Below are 19,130 nucleotides of genomic sequence, written 5' to 3' on the forward strand. Positions count from 1 at the left end.
TCGTTATCGATACACATTGGAAAGGGGGACTCTTTGATCAAACCATAGATTTTGTAGGACAAATATTTTTTCGAATAATTTAGATAATTATCTTGAGATTGAACAAAAAAAACATTCAGTTAGTAATTAATATTTGAGAACCATCAAATCAAAATATTTTATCCTTGTTTCCTCTGGTAGCTACCACAATCGAGAGTTTCGTACATGAAATTATTGGGCATCTCATCAAAATAAAGCTACTCACGAAAAATTAGCTTGATAGTAATCACTTGCAAAAATGGCCGATGGATCCCGGACTATTAGAGAAAACATAATGAAAATCGGTGCAGTCGTTTTTAATGTTACCATGAACACACAGCTGTGACAGAGGACTATTTATGTATTCACATGACTTTTGAATCGCACTGTGTTCAGTGTTCTATTTTATATTATGTAAATTATATATATTTTTATCTGCGCGTAACAAGTTCGTAAATTCGCATAAAAAAATCATAAATTTACTGAAAAATGTAACCATTTCCGTAAATGTAAAATCCATTAACATCAAAATAAGAAAATAATTACGTTTTTCAACAAAATTTACGCTCAAATTATTCAACTATAATCCAAATGAAACGAATTGACCATCTTATACCGGGTACGGCCAAGGATACTAACTAATTATTATCAATTCGCGCCCGGATAACCCGGGTAATTAATTTATAGCTGTTTACAAATACGAGCTGCCCTAATTTATCGGTTTTATTTGCTTCGGATAATATTCGCTGAAATATGGACCTTTATAATGTTCGAGTATTTTGTTAAGCATTTTCAGTGATCTTTTTGTCGAGTTCATTTTGTTAGGGACGCTGTTTTATATGCGGACGGTATTTTTAATGTTTTATACAAACCATTGATGCACTAATAATCTTATATATAAAAATGAATCGCAAAATGTGTTGGTAAGCGCATAACTCGAGAACGGCTGAACCGATTTCGATAATTCTTTTTTTATTATATTCCTTGAAGTACGAGGATGGTTTTTATGTAGAGAAAACGTAAATATGTACCACGGGCGAAGCCGGGGCGGACCGCTAGTAATTAATAAAGTACAAAGTAGAGTTATTTATATAATTGATATTATCATTCAAAGTTCGTAATGTATCAAAGCCTCTATAAAGTTTTAAGTTTCTAAAAAACTATCAATATTTATATTAGTTTAATTAGCACAATGAAAGATCAGTATTAATTCATATTTTACTAGCATCGCCCGCTTTGACTAAAACCATTTAAATTATATACCAAAACCTTCCTTTTGAATCACTCTATGTATTAAAAAAACGGCTTCAAAATCCGTTGCGTAGTTTTAAAGATTTAAGCATACATAGGGACATAGGGACAGAGAAAGTGATACTGTATGTAGTGATTATCACAAAAACTACATTCAAACCATTTTTTATTAAAATCCTATCCTAAATTATAAATCCAACCCATAATCCAATTAACAACAACCAATAACAAATAAACAGTAAATTTAAACTATCCCAATCCCATTAAGCCCGATTGTTTACGATTAAAACATAAACATGCGAACTTAGGATGCGGTATGAGAATATATCAAATGTTTAATATAGCTCAGTCGTTAGCTACACCGGTCGACAAGCTGCTGTATTATGAAGCCCACATAATCATCTTATATTATCTGGGTGAATTTAAATTTGATAGGAAATAAGGTATCCTACTAATATTATAAATCAATAAATAATATCCTACTAATATTATAAATTGCGAAGTGAGGATGGATGTATGTATAATTCGCGCAAATGCAACTTAACCGATTACAAAGAAATTTAGCACTCATATAGAGGGTAACTTGGATTAACACATAGGATAGGTTTTATTCCGTAAATCCCACGGGAACGGGAACTATGCAGGTTTTTCTATGAAAACGCGGGCGAAGCCGCGGGCGGAAAGCTAGTACCTATTCTATAAGGAATGAGATTAAAATACGATTAATTTCATAATAAAAAGTCACGGACCAAATCCACTTTACATTTAATTTCTGAAGACAATTTACCTAGTTCTTGTTTAAATCAAACAAAAATACAAACGTATAATGCGTGCGTTTAAGTTATGTAAACGAGCATAGACTTAAATTCTAGTTTAGTTTTGTATATTTCGTATTATTATCCCTACTAATATTATAAATGCGAAAGTATCTCTGTCTGTCTGTCTGTTACGCTTTCCCGCTTAAACCTCTCAATTGATTTTGATGAAATTTGGCACAGGCAATCTTTAGACCCTGAGAAAGAACATAGGCTACGTTTTATCAAAACACCACGCAGGCGAAGCCGCGGGCGGAAACTAGTATAATATAATTAATACCTTTCCTATATCATAGCTTTTTCTTCCGATACATTTATCATACCTTTAAAAATTATAATCTTAAGTTCCCTTTTATATATTTTCTATTATATTGTAAGTACATCGTATTATTTATTTTTAAAGCAACAAGAACAGCAAACTAGAGATAATGATGCCACGTGTATTTGCTTTACACGGAAAAGCGAGGAAATAGGAACATTGTAAGTTACGCTATTTATCTTTTTTCTAAAATAAAAATTGATAGGTAGTTAATTTCTTTCTTAACGTTCCCGATGTAATTTAAATTATAAATACTAAGAGATAGTCACTCAATTTTTCGTTAAAACATGTACGTTTGTGTTCCAGAACCTCTGTAATTAACGACGTAGTACAAAACTGTTTATTGGCAGGATTAATTGACAATTGCCGTTAATAAACTAAATAAGAAACCATATGAATTAAATTTAGAACTTCCAAGGGCACTAGAAAACGCCTTACCAATTTCCACACATATTTTTTTCTTCATGCATTTATCTTATCTATATCTATACTAATATTATAAAGAGGAAAGGTTTGTATGTATGTATGTATGGTTTTCACGCATAAACTACTGGAACGATTTTGATGAAATTTGGCACAGATAATCTTTAGACCCTGAGAAAGAACAAAAGCTACTTTTTATTGCGAAATATGTACCACGGGCGAAGCCGGGGCGGACCGCTAGTCGTATATATAAACTCCATGAGATTCCACTGAAAAAATTCCCGACGATTTTCATTAAGCAACCCACGGTTCTGGCTACTTTGCGAATTCGACCCAACTTCGATCGCTTTTATCAATATCATCTATACAATCTGACCCATTGAGAAAAAGGTTGCGGAATGAAGAAAGGGAATTTCCGAACCTTTCTTTTGTTGGGTGTTTATCTTGTACGTAAAAGAACCCAACACTTACCGCGTATGAATTCACATGACGTTTTCGAGTTGAGTCGTGCATACTTCTGTTTTTCAAACCGTGTTCTTTTAATCTCAGGAATAAAAGCAGCAATGTAGTGGAAACAAATTCTGTTTATAATTAATACAACGTTCGGTTCGTTGTGATCTGTTGTTGTTAATAGTGTTATTGGACCGATAAAGGTTGTGTTTTCTATTTAAGCGGGACCATGTGGTTCGATGGTTTTGGGCAGTATTACTATAGTCATATTTCTTATGATTATATCGGTTATAGAAAATGAAATCCATTAGTATTTGAAGACGTGAAATTGTATCTGTTACTAGGTTCTCGATGATTTACAGACACATTCTTGAAATAAAATATGCAATTCAGTGCATTTGAAAACCGCTCAATACTGAACATAACACGTATTAAATCTTTATAATACAAGTAAGTTTATAAAACTTACCAAAATAACGTCTACAATATTTTCTGCAATTTTCTGTAAGTGATTTTTACAGAAATAGCCGAAAGCGGTCACTTAAGTTTTATTTGCATTAAAATAAATAGTTTTAATGTTCCGAGATGTTATCCAAGATAAGAGTCTCTACAGTAAAGGAAGAGGTCAGATCTTGAGTGCCGCTTTAAGCAGTTGGTCGAGTTTTATAAAAATATCTCTATTATTATGGAAATAGAATTCAAAATTGTATATTCATTCTAAAAATACATACACGTGGGTGTTGCGTGTAACCTCGAATAAGTTCTTTCAAAAATGATGAACGAACCAAGCAAGTGTTTGCAATTTCATTCATTTTTGTTAGTTTATAGTTTCTTATATTCACTTTTTCGTGTAGTTAGTTAATTATTTATATTATTTGTTATGTATAATGTCTATAGTATATAAATAATATGACATTTTATTCTAAGCACTTTTTCGTGCCATTGCTATATTAAAAGAAAATGAAAATCATATATATTTATTTCAATTTAATATAAGTTAAAACCAATAACGTTTTAGGTTCTTATATCCGCTGAATCTATTGATGCAATGAACAGGTTATTAGAAAAGTCTCAGTATAGCAGAACAGACTGATTACCTGCAGAGTAAATAGATTGAGAACCGATGCATTTTCTCTTTATTCGATAAAGAGACATGAAATTTTACTTAAAATCGAATCGAGATCGAGATGTTTTTCATAAGGTTTGGCGTATCCTAAAGAACAAAAGAAAACCATTTTGTTCAAAATATAATTATAGACGTTAAATACAATTTCATTTCTACTTTATCTGTATTACAAAACAAAATAAAACTATCTTGATAATATCAATACATACCTACTCGTATTATGTCTTTATAATCAACGTCGTTACATATTTTTGAAGTGAAATATCTAGCGTTGAAAGTAAAATTTCAAGGTCGCGTCATGGAGTAAGGTGACGATTATTGTATTTTTTAATCTTGCTAAAGAAGTTTCACTTCTGACACGTATGCTCAGCACACACGCTCTTTTTTATAAAAGTCATGTTTAAATTTAAACAATCGATTTGTACCAGCTAAACCACCAACTGTTTTTTCTTTTTTTTTTTTTGAGATCAGCAAGCTATCTCTTTTTATTTCAGATTTAAGTCCACTGCACCATAATGACCTTACACAATAACAAAAAAAGACACATACATAGCTCGATAAGGTCGTGTGTTAACTCGCCCCCGTCCCGGTGATTGATTGATGGCCTAATGTTCACGCCTTTAGGATATTGTAACCGATCCTTATGGCCGTGACCGATGGCTGCGGCTTTGTCATTATGTTTCTGGTATAAATCTTTTGCAGATCCTTTTGTTATACAGGGTGTCCCAAAAAGTAGTGATGAACGGAAGCTGGGAGGTAGAGGACCTAGAGTGCTATCCGAATCACCCCCATGTATGTTATGCGATTTTTCGTATTTTCGGAGTTATGACATTTTTTTCAATTTTTCATCTATCGCTGAGTACGATGAGATTTTTATTTATGGTGACGTGAATTATTGCGCTAGATGCTTGATTTTTTATGTGTGCTAAGCTGAAAGAGAGGCCAATTCGGTATGGTAACATTTACTATCGTTAGATCTTCGAGTGGAATAAAAAAAGAATTAAATGCCAAGAAATATGAAATTACCCAGTATGTTCACAACTTCAAGGGCCCATAAAAAAATAAATTCACATAAAAAAGTTTTCCATTTGGCTTTTAAAAACTTGCTCTATCTATCAGGTAGCTACCCTAAAAATTTCATTTTATTATTCAGAAGGCTTCAATCGAAAAATTGAAATCTAAATATGGTAAGTGCAAAAATTTTATTAACATGATGATCATTAAAACCAATAAATAGGTGTTTAATTACCAGATTTTTTTTAAATAATCCCGCTGTTGCTCAATGCAAGTGCGACATCACCGTAAAAAGTTGTCTTTTAAATGTCTGAATGCCCTTTTATCATTTTTATTATTTCCGGGTTATTTCTTCCAAATTGTGGCATTCTCTCAAGTAGCCGAGGTCTTTTTGGTATTCCCATTGATACAAATCAATGGGGTTTAGGTTGAGGAACCGTGGAGGCCAGGCTTTAAGGCAGGCGTCACCGGCGCATGCGCAGGCCGCAACGACCAATCCATCTTTCAAGATATCTTTGCCCTTTAGCCTGGCCTCCACGGTCCCCGGACATAAACCCTATTGATTTTTTTCCGTGGGGATACTACAAAGACGAGAGACTGCCACAATTTGGACGAAATAACCCGGAAATTCATAGTAGCAGAAGAAACCATTAGAAACGATAAAAGGGCATTCAGACATTTAAAAGACAACTTTTTACGGTGATGTCGCACTTGCACTGAGCAACAGCGGCGTCATTTTAAAAATTTCTGGTAATTAAACACCTTTTTATTGGTTTTAATTTGTTTTTATTAATCATCATGTTAATTCAATTTTTGCACTTACCAAATTTAGATTTAAATTTTTCGATTGAAGCCTTCTGAATAATAAAATTAAATTTTCAGGGTAGCTACCTGATAGATAGAGCAAGTTTTTAAAAGCCAAACGGAAAACTTTTTTTATGTGATTTTATTTTTTTACGGGCCCTTGAAGTGGTGAACATACTGGGTAATTTTATCTTTCTTGGAATTTAATTCTTTTTTTATTCCATTCAAAGATCTAACGATAGTAAATGTTGCCATACTGAATTGGCCTATCTTTCAGCTTAGCACACAAAAAAAATCCAACATCTTTTGCAATAATTGACGTCACCATAAATAAAAATCTCATCGTACTCAGCGATACATGAAAAATTGAAAAAAATGTCATAACTCCGAAAATACGAAAAATCGCATAACATACATGGGGGTGATTCGGATAGCCCTCTAGGGCCTGTAGACAAAGTAACAACTACAAAACGATAACGAAGTTAGAAATCGCAAAAATGTATGGGATTGACATACGCCGCGTTAGATCACGTGGTCTATCTAATGTCAATCCCATACATTTTTGCGATTTCTAACTTCGTTATCGTTTTGTAATTGTTACTTTGTCTAAGGCCCTAGGTCTTCTACCTCCTAGCTTCAGTGTATCACTACTTTTTGGGACACCCTGTATATACCAATATGAATAACTAGTAGGTATTCGTAGGTAACGTAAAGTAAGTAACTTTTGCAATATATAGATTTAGGAACAGAAGTGGGAATGAAATAAAAAACACAACGTTACAATTATTTACAAAACTGTTAATAACTTTATTGACACTAATACCATTTAAATTTAAAATCAAGAACACGAAATACAAAATACAAAATTACAAAATAATTTTACACTAATTCCACACTAATTTTTTAAACATAACAGTTAAAAAACTTATACAAAGGAAAATAACTAGGCAGTTGACTTCACAAACGGGCAGAGTTGTAGTATGTCAATTGACTCGCGACGAATGGTGCCGCGAATGAGCGCGCCAGCGCTTTTATCTGCAATCCGCCACCACTTGTCATCCCCTCTGTTGGCGCTGTTTTAGTTTTTGTCTAACACGGCCTCTCCTGACTGGAGGACGTCCTCGTTCTCCTTTGTTTTATGTGGAGAAGTACAGGCTCCTCTCGAAGTGCCTGATGCAGGTTCAACAACAACGACTGGGTCATTTGTGGACTCCCCATCTTCAATACTGGCAGCATCTGGGAAGGATTAATGAAAAAATATTAGCAACTAATAAACATTACACTCCCCTTATAACAGGTAAGCGCAATACACAGAGAGGAAGCACTACGTTCGCTATCTCTGACACCAATGACAGTATACGCATATAAAATAAAACGACCACATGACATAGGCACGACGTTAGCATATCATGAGTCCAAAACAAATGACGTATAACATAGGCACGACGTTAGCATATTATACGTTACGCATATAAAATAAAACGACCACATGACATAGGCACGACGTTAGCTTATCATGAGTCCAAGACAATTGTATAGCATAGGCACGACGTTAGCATACTATACGTTACACATAAAATAAAACGACCACATGACATAGGTACGACGTTAGCATATCATGAGTCCAAAACAAATGACGTATAACATAGGCACGACGTTAGCATATTATACGTTACGCATATAAAATAAAACGACCACATGACATAGGCACGACGTTAGCTTATCATGAGTCCAAGACAATTGTATAGCATAGGCACGACGTTAGCATACTATACGTTACACATAAAATAAAACGACCACATGACATAGGCACGACGTTAGCATATCATGAGTCCAAGACAATTGTATAGCATAGGCACGACGTTAGCATACTATACGTTACACATGTAAAATAAAACAACCACATGACATAGGCACGACGTTAGCTTATCATGGGAAAACTATAATTTGTGACATAGGCACGGCGTTCGCTTATCACAAATTGGGGATCAGCTCACCCTCAAAAAACGCAGCACATGTCTCAGGAGTCCACTCCCCACGCCACGGCACCATGAATTCTGTCGCAGCTTGCGTCGATTTGCCATAAGAGCCCGCCAGTAACTGCAGCTCGTATCGACCGTGGGGAAGCGCTTTGACCACGCGATATGGACCGCGCATACCCGAGTCGAGTTTGCCAGTTGTTTGAGCCTGTTTTATAACAAAAAGCAAAGAATTAATTTCAAATAACCGTGATGCCTTTCGGCTAGCAGTCTTGCCAACGTTGGTTATATTTTTCTTTAAACGCTCAGAAACACTTTGTCTACGCATTCCTCGTAATGCGTCGCGATTGGGACGAGAGCCTTCTAGTGCGATGTCACGAATGAGGTTACGTAAAACAGGTCACGCAGCTTTAATACCCACCAATAGATTCAGAGGTGAAAAGCTTGTAGTTTTCTGTTTTGTAATGTTCAGAACCAGCTGTAGTCGCCATATGACATCAGACCAATCATTTTGTCGGTGATTGCATTCTATACGAACCATGTTGAGTAAGGTTCGACAATAACGTTCAACCTGCCCGTTTGAATTATGCATCTCTGGTGTTATGAGATGCATGTCAATGCCCAAGTCAGTAAAAAGTTTCGTTATTTCTGAACTCTGAAACATTCGACCCCGATCTGCCACAAATAATTTTAGGGGTCCCAAACAAAGAGATAACATTATAAAAAAATATTTTTAATTCAGTGGAATCTTGACCAAACATAGGATACAAATTATAATGTGTTTTTTTACAAATAATAACACCAACCAGACACTATGTCTATAATTTTGCAAGGCCTTTACAACGGCTAAAGTTTCCAGCTCATAGGAATGATACCTTGGCTCAGCACCTTGAGTTTGTTTACTGAAGTAACTCACCACCCGCTTATGCCCCTTTTCCTGAACCTGAAGAAGCACTGCACCATATCCTATACAGCTGGCATCTATATGAACTTCAATAGGTAAAGCCGGATCATACATAGCTAACACAGGTTCACTGGTAAGATGAGAAATAATTACTTGGCGTGCTTCTTTTTGTTCACTACTTCAAATAAAAGGTACCCCTTTTTTCGTCAACTTTGTAATAGGCACAGCCTTTATAGCAAATCCAGCTATGTAACGTCGAAAATAACTTGAACTGTCTGGTTTGTTTAACGGTCTTTGGAATCGGTGCTTCGACCAAAGCTTTAATCTTTTGACCACTCGGTCGTACCTGACCCTGACTAATCGTACGTCCCAAATATTCGATTTAAGTAGATAGAAAAGAGCATTTCTTTAAATTTATGGAAAACTCCGCGCTTGTAAGAGTTTTAAGAACTCTACGTAAAATCGACAAACCCTCCTCAACCGTACCGCTCATAATGAGGACATCATCGACGTAAACTAGGGCTTCACGATTTAATATATCGGTGCCAATGATGATTGGTGTATTCATCAATTTTGAACTAACTACGTGTAAATCTACTTCTTAAGTAATTTCATTAAACTCTATTGGTAAAGTGACAAAATAAGTCGATTCAATTTCCTGGCTTCCTGCCCACCAATACCACGCAAGATCCTAAATGCAGGCATTCGCACACATTTCAAATGCTTTAATAACGATAAGGAAATAATGATATACTAGAGCCGCTATCGATTAAGACATCGACTGGGATTCCCTGGATGACAGCTACAACAATCTTTATTCTTACTGTCCGGGTTTTCTTCGCAAAAATTAACATTGTATTACGTGCCTCCCGACTTTAATTTTGCAAAACACGCCTCAGTTTTATGGCCGGGCTTTTTGCAGAAATCACACAATACAGATTTATTCGAATTATTAATAGAAAAATATTTATGGTCATTACTTTGATTAGAAAGAATCGACTTAGCTTTTTTAGAACAATTTGACTGTGTATGACCATGTTGACCGCACAAGAAACATTTCTGTTCGTTAAATCGTCGTTTACGATTATTTACTAGATGTTCAGATTTTAAAGAATGATCATAGCGCGACCTGTGTTCAAAATGTCTGTTTGAGGAGGAATTGGATTTAACGTAAATTGAAAAGAATTCAACCAATTCATTTGTCGTTAGCTTTGCATTAATGGCTGCAGCGCGAATCTGCGGATCCGTGATCCCTCGTATTATTATTGCAGATATAAGTTCGTCACTTAACCCCCTAACAACACGCAACCTTAGAAGAGAGCGACGAGCATAGTCTGCATACGTTAGGTATTTATCAGAATTGGTACTCATAACGTCATATAAAATATTCGCGATATCAGGTTTCTTAGGACACAAAGGTTTAAATTCTTTTTTAAAATTGCTCCAACTACGGTCTGATGTTACCCATTCATTGAGCCATGTCCTAGCATCTCCCTTTAAACAATTACCTATACGAGATAGACACTCATTATCATTCCATTGATTTATAACCTTAGCGCAATCGACCTCCTCACACCAGGTTTCTATATCGTTTATACTCGGATCAAAATTTGAAATGTAATAAGATTGGCTCAACCTCACCGTCGTATTGATTGATCGTATAGCATCAACAATACGATTAGTAGCGCCACGATCGCAGCCGGCTGTGGCGCTCCCGGAATGTCCCGGTGAAGAAGGGACCGCCGACCCTGAGTGCGCCGCAGACTCCGGATGCACAGCGACGGCCTCGATGATCCGTGACCTCGGCGGCGTTGTTGTCACACCGCCAGTGTTGGATCCTCGTCGCGACGGAGAAGAGTGACGTTCTTCTAACGACTTTAGTATATCTGAAATTTGTTGCATTTGTTGTGTTAATGCATCGTTGAAAGAACTATATCGTCGTCGGCTGCGTATAGAAGGTGTAGCACTACGATTCCTAGAACGGCTTCGGTCTTTGTGCTTATTATTAGGCATCTCGTACGTAAATATTTCTCTTTTTTTTTTTTTTATAATGGAGGAAAATGTTGATATAAGGAATCGATAAAAGTTAAATATGAAGGAGAAAAAAAAAAACACACACTTAATATTTCGTTAACGTATTAATAAAAAAAAACAAAGTTGCGGGTACATTAAAAAAAATACGTATCGTACTATACAAAGATGAAATAAGCGTAATGAAATCATATGCTGTAATTTATTTTTTAACAAAACACAAATCACAAAGGGTTTAAATAAATACTTCAATTATACCAAAGCTGCTTTAAGCTATAAATTGATAAGAACCTCGCTTCTCCTTAGATAGCAAATGATTGGAATATACTCACCAAAATTTTGCGTTATATACTTAGCCACACAACTACTATTTTAGTTTCACTTAAACGAAACAGAATAAAAGGTTTGGTAATTTTAAAAGTGTTATAAACTAATTCGTTTGAAGAGTCAAACTGCCATTTTCGGAAAGCAAACGGTTAAGGACGCGTGAGAATCACTATCCCACTTCTGTTGGAACAGAAGTGGGAATGAAATAAAAAACACAACGTTACAATTATTTACAAAACTGTTAATAACTTTATTGACACTAATACCATTTAAATTTAAAATCAAGAACACGAAATACAAAATACAAAATTATAAAATAATTTTACACTAATTCCACACTAATTTTTTAAACATAACAGTTAAAAAACTTATACAAAGGAAAATAACTAGGCAGTTGACTTCACAAACGGGCAGAGTTGTAGTATGTCAATTGACTCGCGACGAATGGTGCCGCGAATGAGCGCGCCAGCGCTTTTATCTGCAATCCGCCACCACTTGTCATCCCCTCTGTTGGCGCTGTTTTAGTTTTTGTCTAACAATAGCAATACTGAATGTAACTAGTCCTTGATAGAAATGGCTGCATGCGAAGAACGGTGCGCACGTGAGCGGAGAATCGTGGCTTTTTTTTTGTTCGATTCCTGGTGAATATGAAAAAAACAAAGTTATTTTGTTTTATAGAGTTATAAAAGTAGATAGGATTCCATACATTGATAGGTACACAATATATACAATATATACAATAGATAGGTACAAATGTTGATGGTAGTATAATAATAATATTATCAATAATCTATATTATCAGGTGTTTAGCAAACTATCAGCTACGCTTGTAATAAAGCAAGAAAACACGAACAAAATATTATTATGTAAAATATAAACTCAGTTAATATACCTTGTTGCAATCTTTTGGCAGCTTTAAAGCAGAGTATTATTTTAAACAAACTCAGCAATATTATTCCTGATCAGTAAAGCACACGCGCAATGAAGTCGAAATGATTCGCAAAAACCGAGTGCACCCGTAACTCGCAGAAGGGTATAAATCTCTCGCATCCTCACTTAATAGCCAAGTCCACGCATTATTTCATCGCGAGCGGACTTTAAAATAAACTTCGTCGCAGCTGCTTTTGAAATATCACTCAACTTTACAACTTTTTTTCCCTTTCAATTCGACCTCTTTGACTGTTATACGTTTTAAACGTTGAAATTCGCCATTTTTGATTGAAACGCGGACGTTTCGTGGTCAGGTTTTTTTCGGCCTTTTGAAGCCTGCAGTTCAGCTTTCAAAGAATTTACAGCGGTTTAAAAGGTTTAATTGTGTTGGGGTTCTGCGAATTTGCTGACATTTTTGTGGTTGGTTTCGGTAAATATAGGTGTATGTGGACAGTATGATGTAGTTTGATTTTGATGACTACCTGTAAGTTGGAAAATGGATATTTTATTTCATACATTGTAGTTTTGCCATGCACCTTTACTTTTTACCTTCCTATAGTCCTATAAAATATAAGAAAAATAAATGCTACCTTTTTCCTATATTTATTTATTTATTTATTATTTATTTAACATACTATTAATTCTTAGATGATATAATTTACATTGATGCAATCATAAACTCATTCAAGTTTTTCTGTGCACCATAAGCCCACAAACCGCTACATATGTTTTAATACTTATTGTTAATTCTTAATCCTAATGAGGGTACTTAGAAAATTTTTAGTAACGAGCGACATCGGTAATCTTGCTGGCCGTGTAAAGTGTAAACATACAGTATGCTCCTTTCGTGAATCTATAATTTTGTATTATTTGTATTTATATTTAGATAAAATTAGTAATAAGTTATTATTTTATGAATGAACAGATTAATTATATTTTAGAGTTATTAGAAGGTTTTTTTTTATAATAGTTTATTTATATTTACTAAAAAGTATTGCTTTAGTTTGAATTTTAGATTTTTGTGAGTTATTGAATCTCTTAAAGATATAGGCAGTTTGTTGATGAGACAGGGTACCATATAATTTAACGTTCTCTTCCCGTGAAGGTTTGTAAAAGATGGAAGGATATAGGTATAGATATTGTCGTATCTTTGTCAGAAAAAATCTTGACCAAGTCTAAAACCAAACCATGGCAAACATACAATATGATATGTATATTACATTTAAAAATGTATGTTACTTTTATCAATTTCACAACATGAACAATCCAAGAACCAAAATTTTATTCCAAATATCAGCACAACCCATTCGCTAAGAACTACATTCGACCGTCCGGTCGCAAGTGTCCCCAGCGCGCACTTAGCAGTCGCTGACATTTGGCTTAATTGTCGATTTTCTCTTACTTACTAATGCGGAACACTTAGCGCTAAGTAACTGCTTAATTACAAGACTCTCATGTTAGATAAACACGCTTAAGTACATGTTTGGGATTATTGTGTTGTATGAAAAATCTAGACAACTAGCTGTCCCGGTAAACGTTGTTTTGCCTTACTCTTGTCACTTAGGGGTATGAAAAATAGATATTGGCTGATTCCTTGAGACCTACCCATATGTACACAAAATTTCATGAGAATGATAACTAACATTGTGACACGAGAATTTAATATATAGAGATAGATGGAATACAAACCTGAAGAGCTTTTTTTTTGTTTTAAAATGCGCTTATCTCAGGAACGATTGAACAGTCCGATTTGAAAAATTATTTCAGTGCTAGATAGCCCATTAAGCGAGGAAGGCTTGTGTAAATTATTATCACGTTGAGATTAATAGGAGCGCAGCAATGCGGGTAAAACGGTGGAGCACAGCTACATATTATAATCATAATATAAAGTTTGTTCGTTTGAACATGCGAATCTCAAGAACTGTATAGTAAGACCGACGTGATCCTTGAGGTATATAGGCTATAATATAATTAATATACCACGAGCGAAGCTGGGGTGGACAGTGTGTCTTGCTGGATCTTCTGTATGAACTATTTTACGAACTGGTAGTATATAATTTGAATTTTATATTACATGATGATAATATGCGCATCTAAAAGAAGTCTGGTTGAATAAATAAATGGTTGAATTTTATTTGTTTTAGTTGGAGTTTTTTTATATACATTTTTAACATTTGTTATCAACGAAAATAGATATTTTTTTTAAATTTAAATACTGATAAAGTTATACATTTGCCTTTACATTTATTATTTCTTTGAATTTAGTTAAGGAGTAAGCCAAGGGCTTGAATAAATTTGATTAAGTGAACTTTCGAAAGAAATTTCTAAGAGAAAATTCATAAAAACGTACTCTTTGAGTTAGTTTTAGAGATCTGTTGAATCGTCTTATTTATTAATCTACCAGCAATTCAAAGTGGCTTCTACTGAGAAAATTGACTATAAATGTAAATAAATAAGTTTTTTTTTCAACACCTAAGTATAACTATTGAAATTATTTTTTTATAAAAATCTTGCAGTACTTTGTTGTTTATATGGAAAAAAAATTTCATTTAAATTTCAGAGCTGCATAAATAAATTTTTACTTATTAATTATTTTTATACCATTATTATAAAGCATCATCACACAGTCCGTAATTTTTTGTGAAAGCCCTTGTTTATCATAATATGAGTATTTTTACAATATTACAATAATACCCTTGTTTAAGTAATTCGTACAAAAACAACATTATAATTATTATTATGTCTGTTTTATTGTTATCATTGCTTTAAATATAATTATACTAGATTTCCGCCCGCGGCTTCGCCCGCGTTTTCAAAGGAAAACCCGCATAGTTCCCGTTCCCGTGGGATTTCCGGGATAAAACCTATCCTATGTGTTAATCCAAGTTACCCTCTATATGTGTGCTAAATTTCATTGTAATCGGTTCAGTAGTTTTTACGTGAAAGAGTAACAAACATCCATACATCCATACATCCTTACAAACTTTCGCCTTTATAATAGTATTAAGATTAAGATAAGATTATGGAGAGTTTGTTTGTTTGAACTCGCTTATCTAAGGAACTACACGATTTGAAAAAAAAAATCAGTTTTAGATAGCATATTTATCGAGGTAGGCTATAAATTCAAAAATTCAAATTCAAATTCAAAAATTATTTATTGTGAGTCACAGGCTCTACCATTACGCTAAGACCAATAGGAGCGGAGCAATGCGGGTTAAATAGTTGGTTTACTAGCAAGTAAAATTATATACTTACACTTATAAAGTGGTGAATTGTGTGTTTCTTTAAAAAAATCTTTAGTATAAAATGCATTTCCATCAAGAGGTAACGATATGAACATTATATAATTATTATAGTCACTAAACTAACAGGTCCATATTACAGAATCCCGCTAAGCCGAAGTACGAGCCAGATCTCTGGGAACGACGTTTACTGAGAATGTAACAATTAACAAGCAGTTCAACTGGACTTTTAACTGGCCGTAATAATGTTGATGTTTTTAAAAGCTTTAAGGGACATTTGAAAATTCATACGTAGTCTTCAAGATATGGAATATTCTAGTAGGAATATTCTATACTTAGGTAGTTTTTAGGGAAGGAAGGTTGTTAAACTGACCTACAAATTTATAGTAGTGAGTGTTTAAGTAGCATAAGGATTATTTTAGGTCATTTTTCGTGTTGATCATTATTACAGTATGAAATATTATACAATATTACATAGGTATCAATAATTGCTAACAATACAATCAAAATAATGAAACTCATAAAATGTACATAGATTTGTAATAAATGGAGAAATAACTACTTTTTGCGACTTTCTTTTTCTATTATAAAAGTTATCTTGTTTTTCATTATGACTAATGACAAGTACTTAACTATAGTAATAACTAACAATAAAATACGAAATTCTTTTAATTTTCCACCGAATGTAATAAAATAATAAAATATTTCACATTCACAGAGAGCGCAATCACTCAAACAAATTATATCACGTATTTTGCTAAATTATTCGTATTAGAGCTTATGGCAGTAATTTGAGAATTTATTACTGAAATGGTCGCTGGGAGAAATCCACTCATAAAAGTAAATTATTAAGACAATCAACGATGCTTGAATTAACTTTAAAAATAATGATCGAATGGGATCCTCTGAGGGAGGATTTAATTACTATTGCAACTTAAAAATTGTATGTTTTATTTTTAATGTCTTTAATAGAGACTTGTCTTTTGTCTTCTTAGTAATTAGACAAAAAATAACGAGTTGACAAAATATGTTAGGTTACTACTAGTTTTTTTCAGGCTCATAATGATTGTTATAAATGTGTCATTCATAATAATACAATACAATCAAACACTAAATATTTAAAAAAATAACAAAGTTATCTCGCTCGTTTATTTAATAATTATGTCTGAACTCAAAAACTGCTGCGCCGTTTTTCATTCGGTTTTCACTAATGCAGAAAGGTTTAGTAGATACATAATTTGTTACGTGTTTGAAAACGGGAGTAAAGCTAGTAAATGATAAAATAATAATGAAAATAATATTTCTTGGAACTGGGATACATCTATAACTTATTTTTATAGCTCATCAGATTTTTAGAGTGGGCGTTTTCAATATCCTCTGTTTCCCTTCCGATACAAGTACCTAAATGTCGAGATGAAATTCTTGGAAAATAAAATGGCTCCTTTAATGTTTTCGATTTGAACAAATACCTGTATGTTTTTATGGTCGTAATATTACCTGAATAAATCTTTATTTTTTAGGGTTTCGTACCCAAAGGTATGGAAACTTAATAAGTTGATAGATCATAATGATGATATTACTTATTATTTATTATAAATATTGCCAAAATTGGAATTATACTTAATGTGTGAAACCATATGAGTGGTATTTAATCATTTCATGTCAATATATTTTTAATTACTCAATATATTATTGACGACAAAACTCAAACATCGTAATTACAACAAAAACGCCTATAAATCGTAAATATATCATAATATTTAGATACTTGTTCCCACGACACAGGGAATCCTAGTGAGGGAGCAAGGGTTTTCAATTTCTATGCATCTTATATTTTTTGGAAATAAAGATTATTGTTTATTGTTATTGTTATTGTTATTTGCACGAGGTTGTTGATGGAAATGCATATTTAATTGAGTAAAAACCCACAACTCGTAGTAACCAAAAATTACATAATAATGAAACTCATAATATAATGTTGCTATCTTTTAAACGACGAGACAGTTTTTATGAAACACTCTTACATCGTTTGTGGGTTGAAACAATGCGAACACTATTAAATAATAGGGATAATACATAATATTATATTACTAGCTTTTCACCCGCAGCTTCGCCCGCGCAGTCAACTAACGGGAACTATCCCGGAATATGGGATCAAAATAACTCTTTACCAAATTTCATGCAAATTGGTTCAGTTGTTAAGGCGTGATTGAGTAACAGACAGACAGACAGAGTTACTTTCGCATTTATAATATTAGTATGGATTAAAAAAAACAAAGGATATCCACAACAACTTTCAAAATAATTTATTGAAATAAGTAAATCAATATCTTAAGTCAAAACAACACACAACAGATTATCATATAAAATAGAGCTTTAAATAACACACAGAACCTCTTTTAGAAGAAGTCGGTTAAAAGGAGCGAAACAGTAGCTAAATTCAGTTCGCATTTATAATGTTCCCGTAGCCATTTGTCGGTTCCTTCCCGTTTGTCCGATGCCGACGCACGCCGCGGTAACAAATGAGCGAGATTCGTTCTCAGGCTGTTATGGTTCGCATACAAAGTGCTAAAAATATGCTACCCGCAGCGAATCAAATGTTTATGTAGCGTGAAATCAGGGGGCGGCACGACACGGGTGCGACACGATATCGTGGCATGTAAAGTGAGGGATGGATTTTGTTGAAGGGACGCTTAATAGTGCCTAGTTCTTGTATTGATAGCGAGTAGTTCTTGTATTGATAGCGAATAAATCCTATTCATATTGAATGTTTAAGTAGGTATGCTCATAGTTTCGTAATCTTTTCATACATATGAATTCATTCGTGTTATTCACGATTTTCTCACATCGTTCTCAAAATATTAGATTTGATTTTATAACACCGGCACATCGGGGCAGATCTCTTCAAAATCAGTTGAAGGTTGGCTGAAAAAAAGAAGCAGCTTTTTTTTTTAATCATCTGGTTATTACATATCCACTTAAAAATAAGCTGTTACTCTACAAAATCTGCAATTTTGTTAAATACATGAGATCCCATTGGTTCAGATAGGCTAGACAACAAGCGTAAACGTGATTGTCTCGATTCAATCGGCCTAATCGAATGGTGCTCGTGTAGTCAATAGTCATGTTCTGATGTGATGAAGCATTGACTTGAGATAGCGTAGCATTTAGCTTTGGTATAGAACACGTGTTGTGTTATAAATAATAATTTGTTACAATGGAAGAATTATGAAAGTACATATTTGATCATTTGGATATGTTGTTTTCATCTAGATAACGTGTACCAAGGATACATAAGTATACAAGGATACATAAGTAGATAGTAGATATGCAAATAATAACCTTGATGTTAGCTACGCGTCCCTGTTTATAACTTTTACATTAATAATAATTTAGCTAACAAATAAAAGAGCTAAAAGATAAAGTAGATATATAAATAGTTAACATTTAAAGAAAGCAAAAAAAAACACAGTCTTTGTCCTTCAAATTTATACCTC

General features: G+C 33.7%; 1 protein-coding gene across 3 annotated transcripts; it reads right to left on the reverse strand.

Moving 5' to 3' along the window:
• Positions 1–6,996: 6,996 nt before the first annotated feature.
• Positions 6,997–11,560, reverse strand: LOC149479692 (uncharacterized). Of its 3 annotated transcripts, XM_089707463.1 has the most exons (3): positions 10,745–11,542; positions 8,218–8,407; positions 6,997–7,456 (listed from the first exon to the last, which is right to left on the reverse strand). In XM_089707463.1, exons 1-3 carry the CDS (start codon positions 11,114–11,116, stop codon positions 7,299–7,301), a joined length of 720 nt encoding a protein of 239 aa, XP_089563589.1. In that variant the 5' UTR covers positions 11,117–11,542; the 3' UTR covers positions 6,997–7,298. The 3 variants fall into 3 exon arrangements, with proteins under 3 accessions (XP_089563589.1, XP_089563591.1, XP_089563588.1); XM_089707465.1 differs by lacking the exon at positions 8,218–8,407 and having other exon boundaries at positions 10,745–11,560; XM_089707462.1 differs by lacking the exon at positions 10,745–11,542 and having other exon boundaries at positions 8,218–9,941.
• Positions 11,561–19,130: the final 7,570 nt, after the last annotated feature.

Source organism: Colias philodice, chromosome 19 (assembly GCF_061535455.1).
Source record: "Colias philodice isolate Cphi_HAF_F1 chromosome 19, ilColPhil1 Martin Lab GWU primary, whole genome shotgun sequence".
In the NCBI taxonomy this organism is placed as follows: Eukaryota; Metazoa; Arthropoda; class Insecta; order Lepidoptera; family Pieridae; genus Colias; species Colias philodice.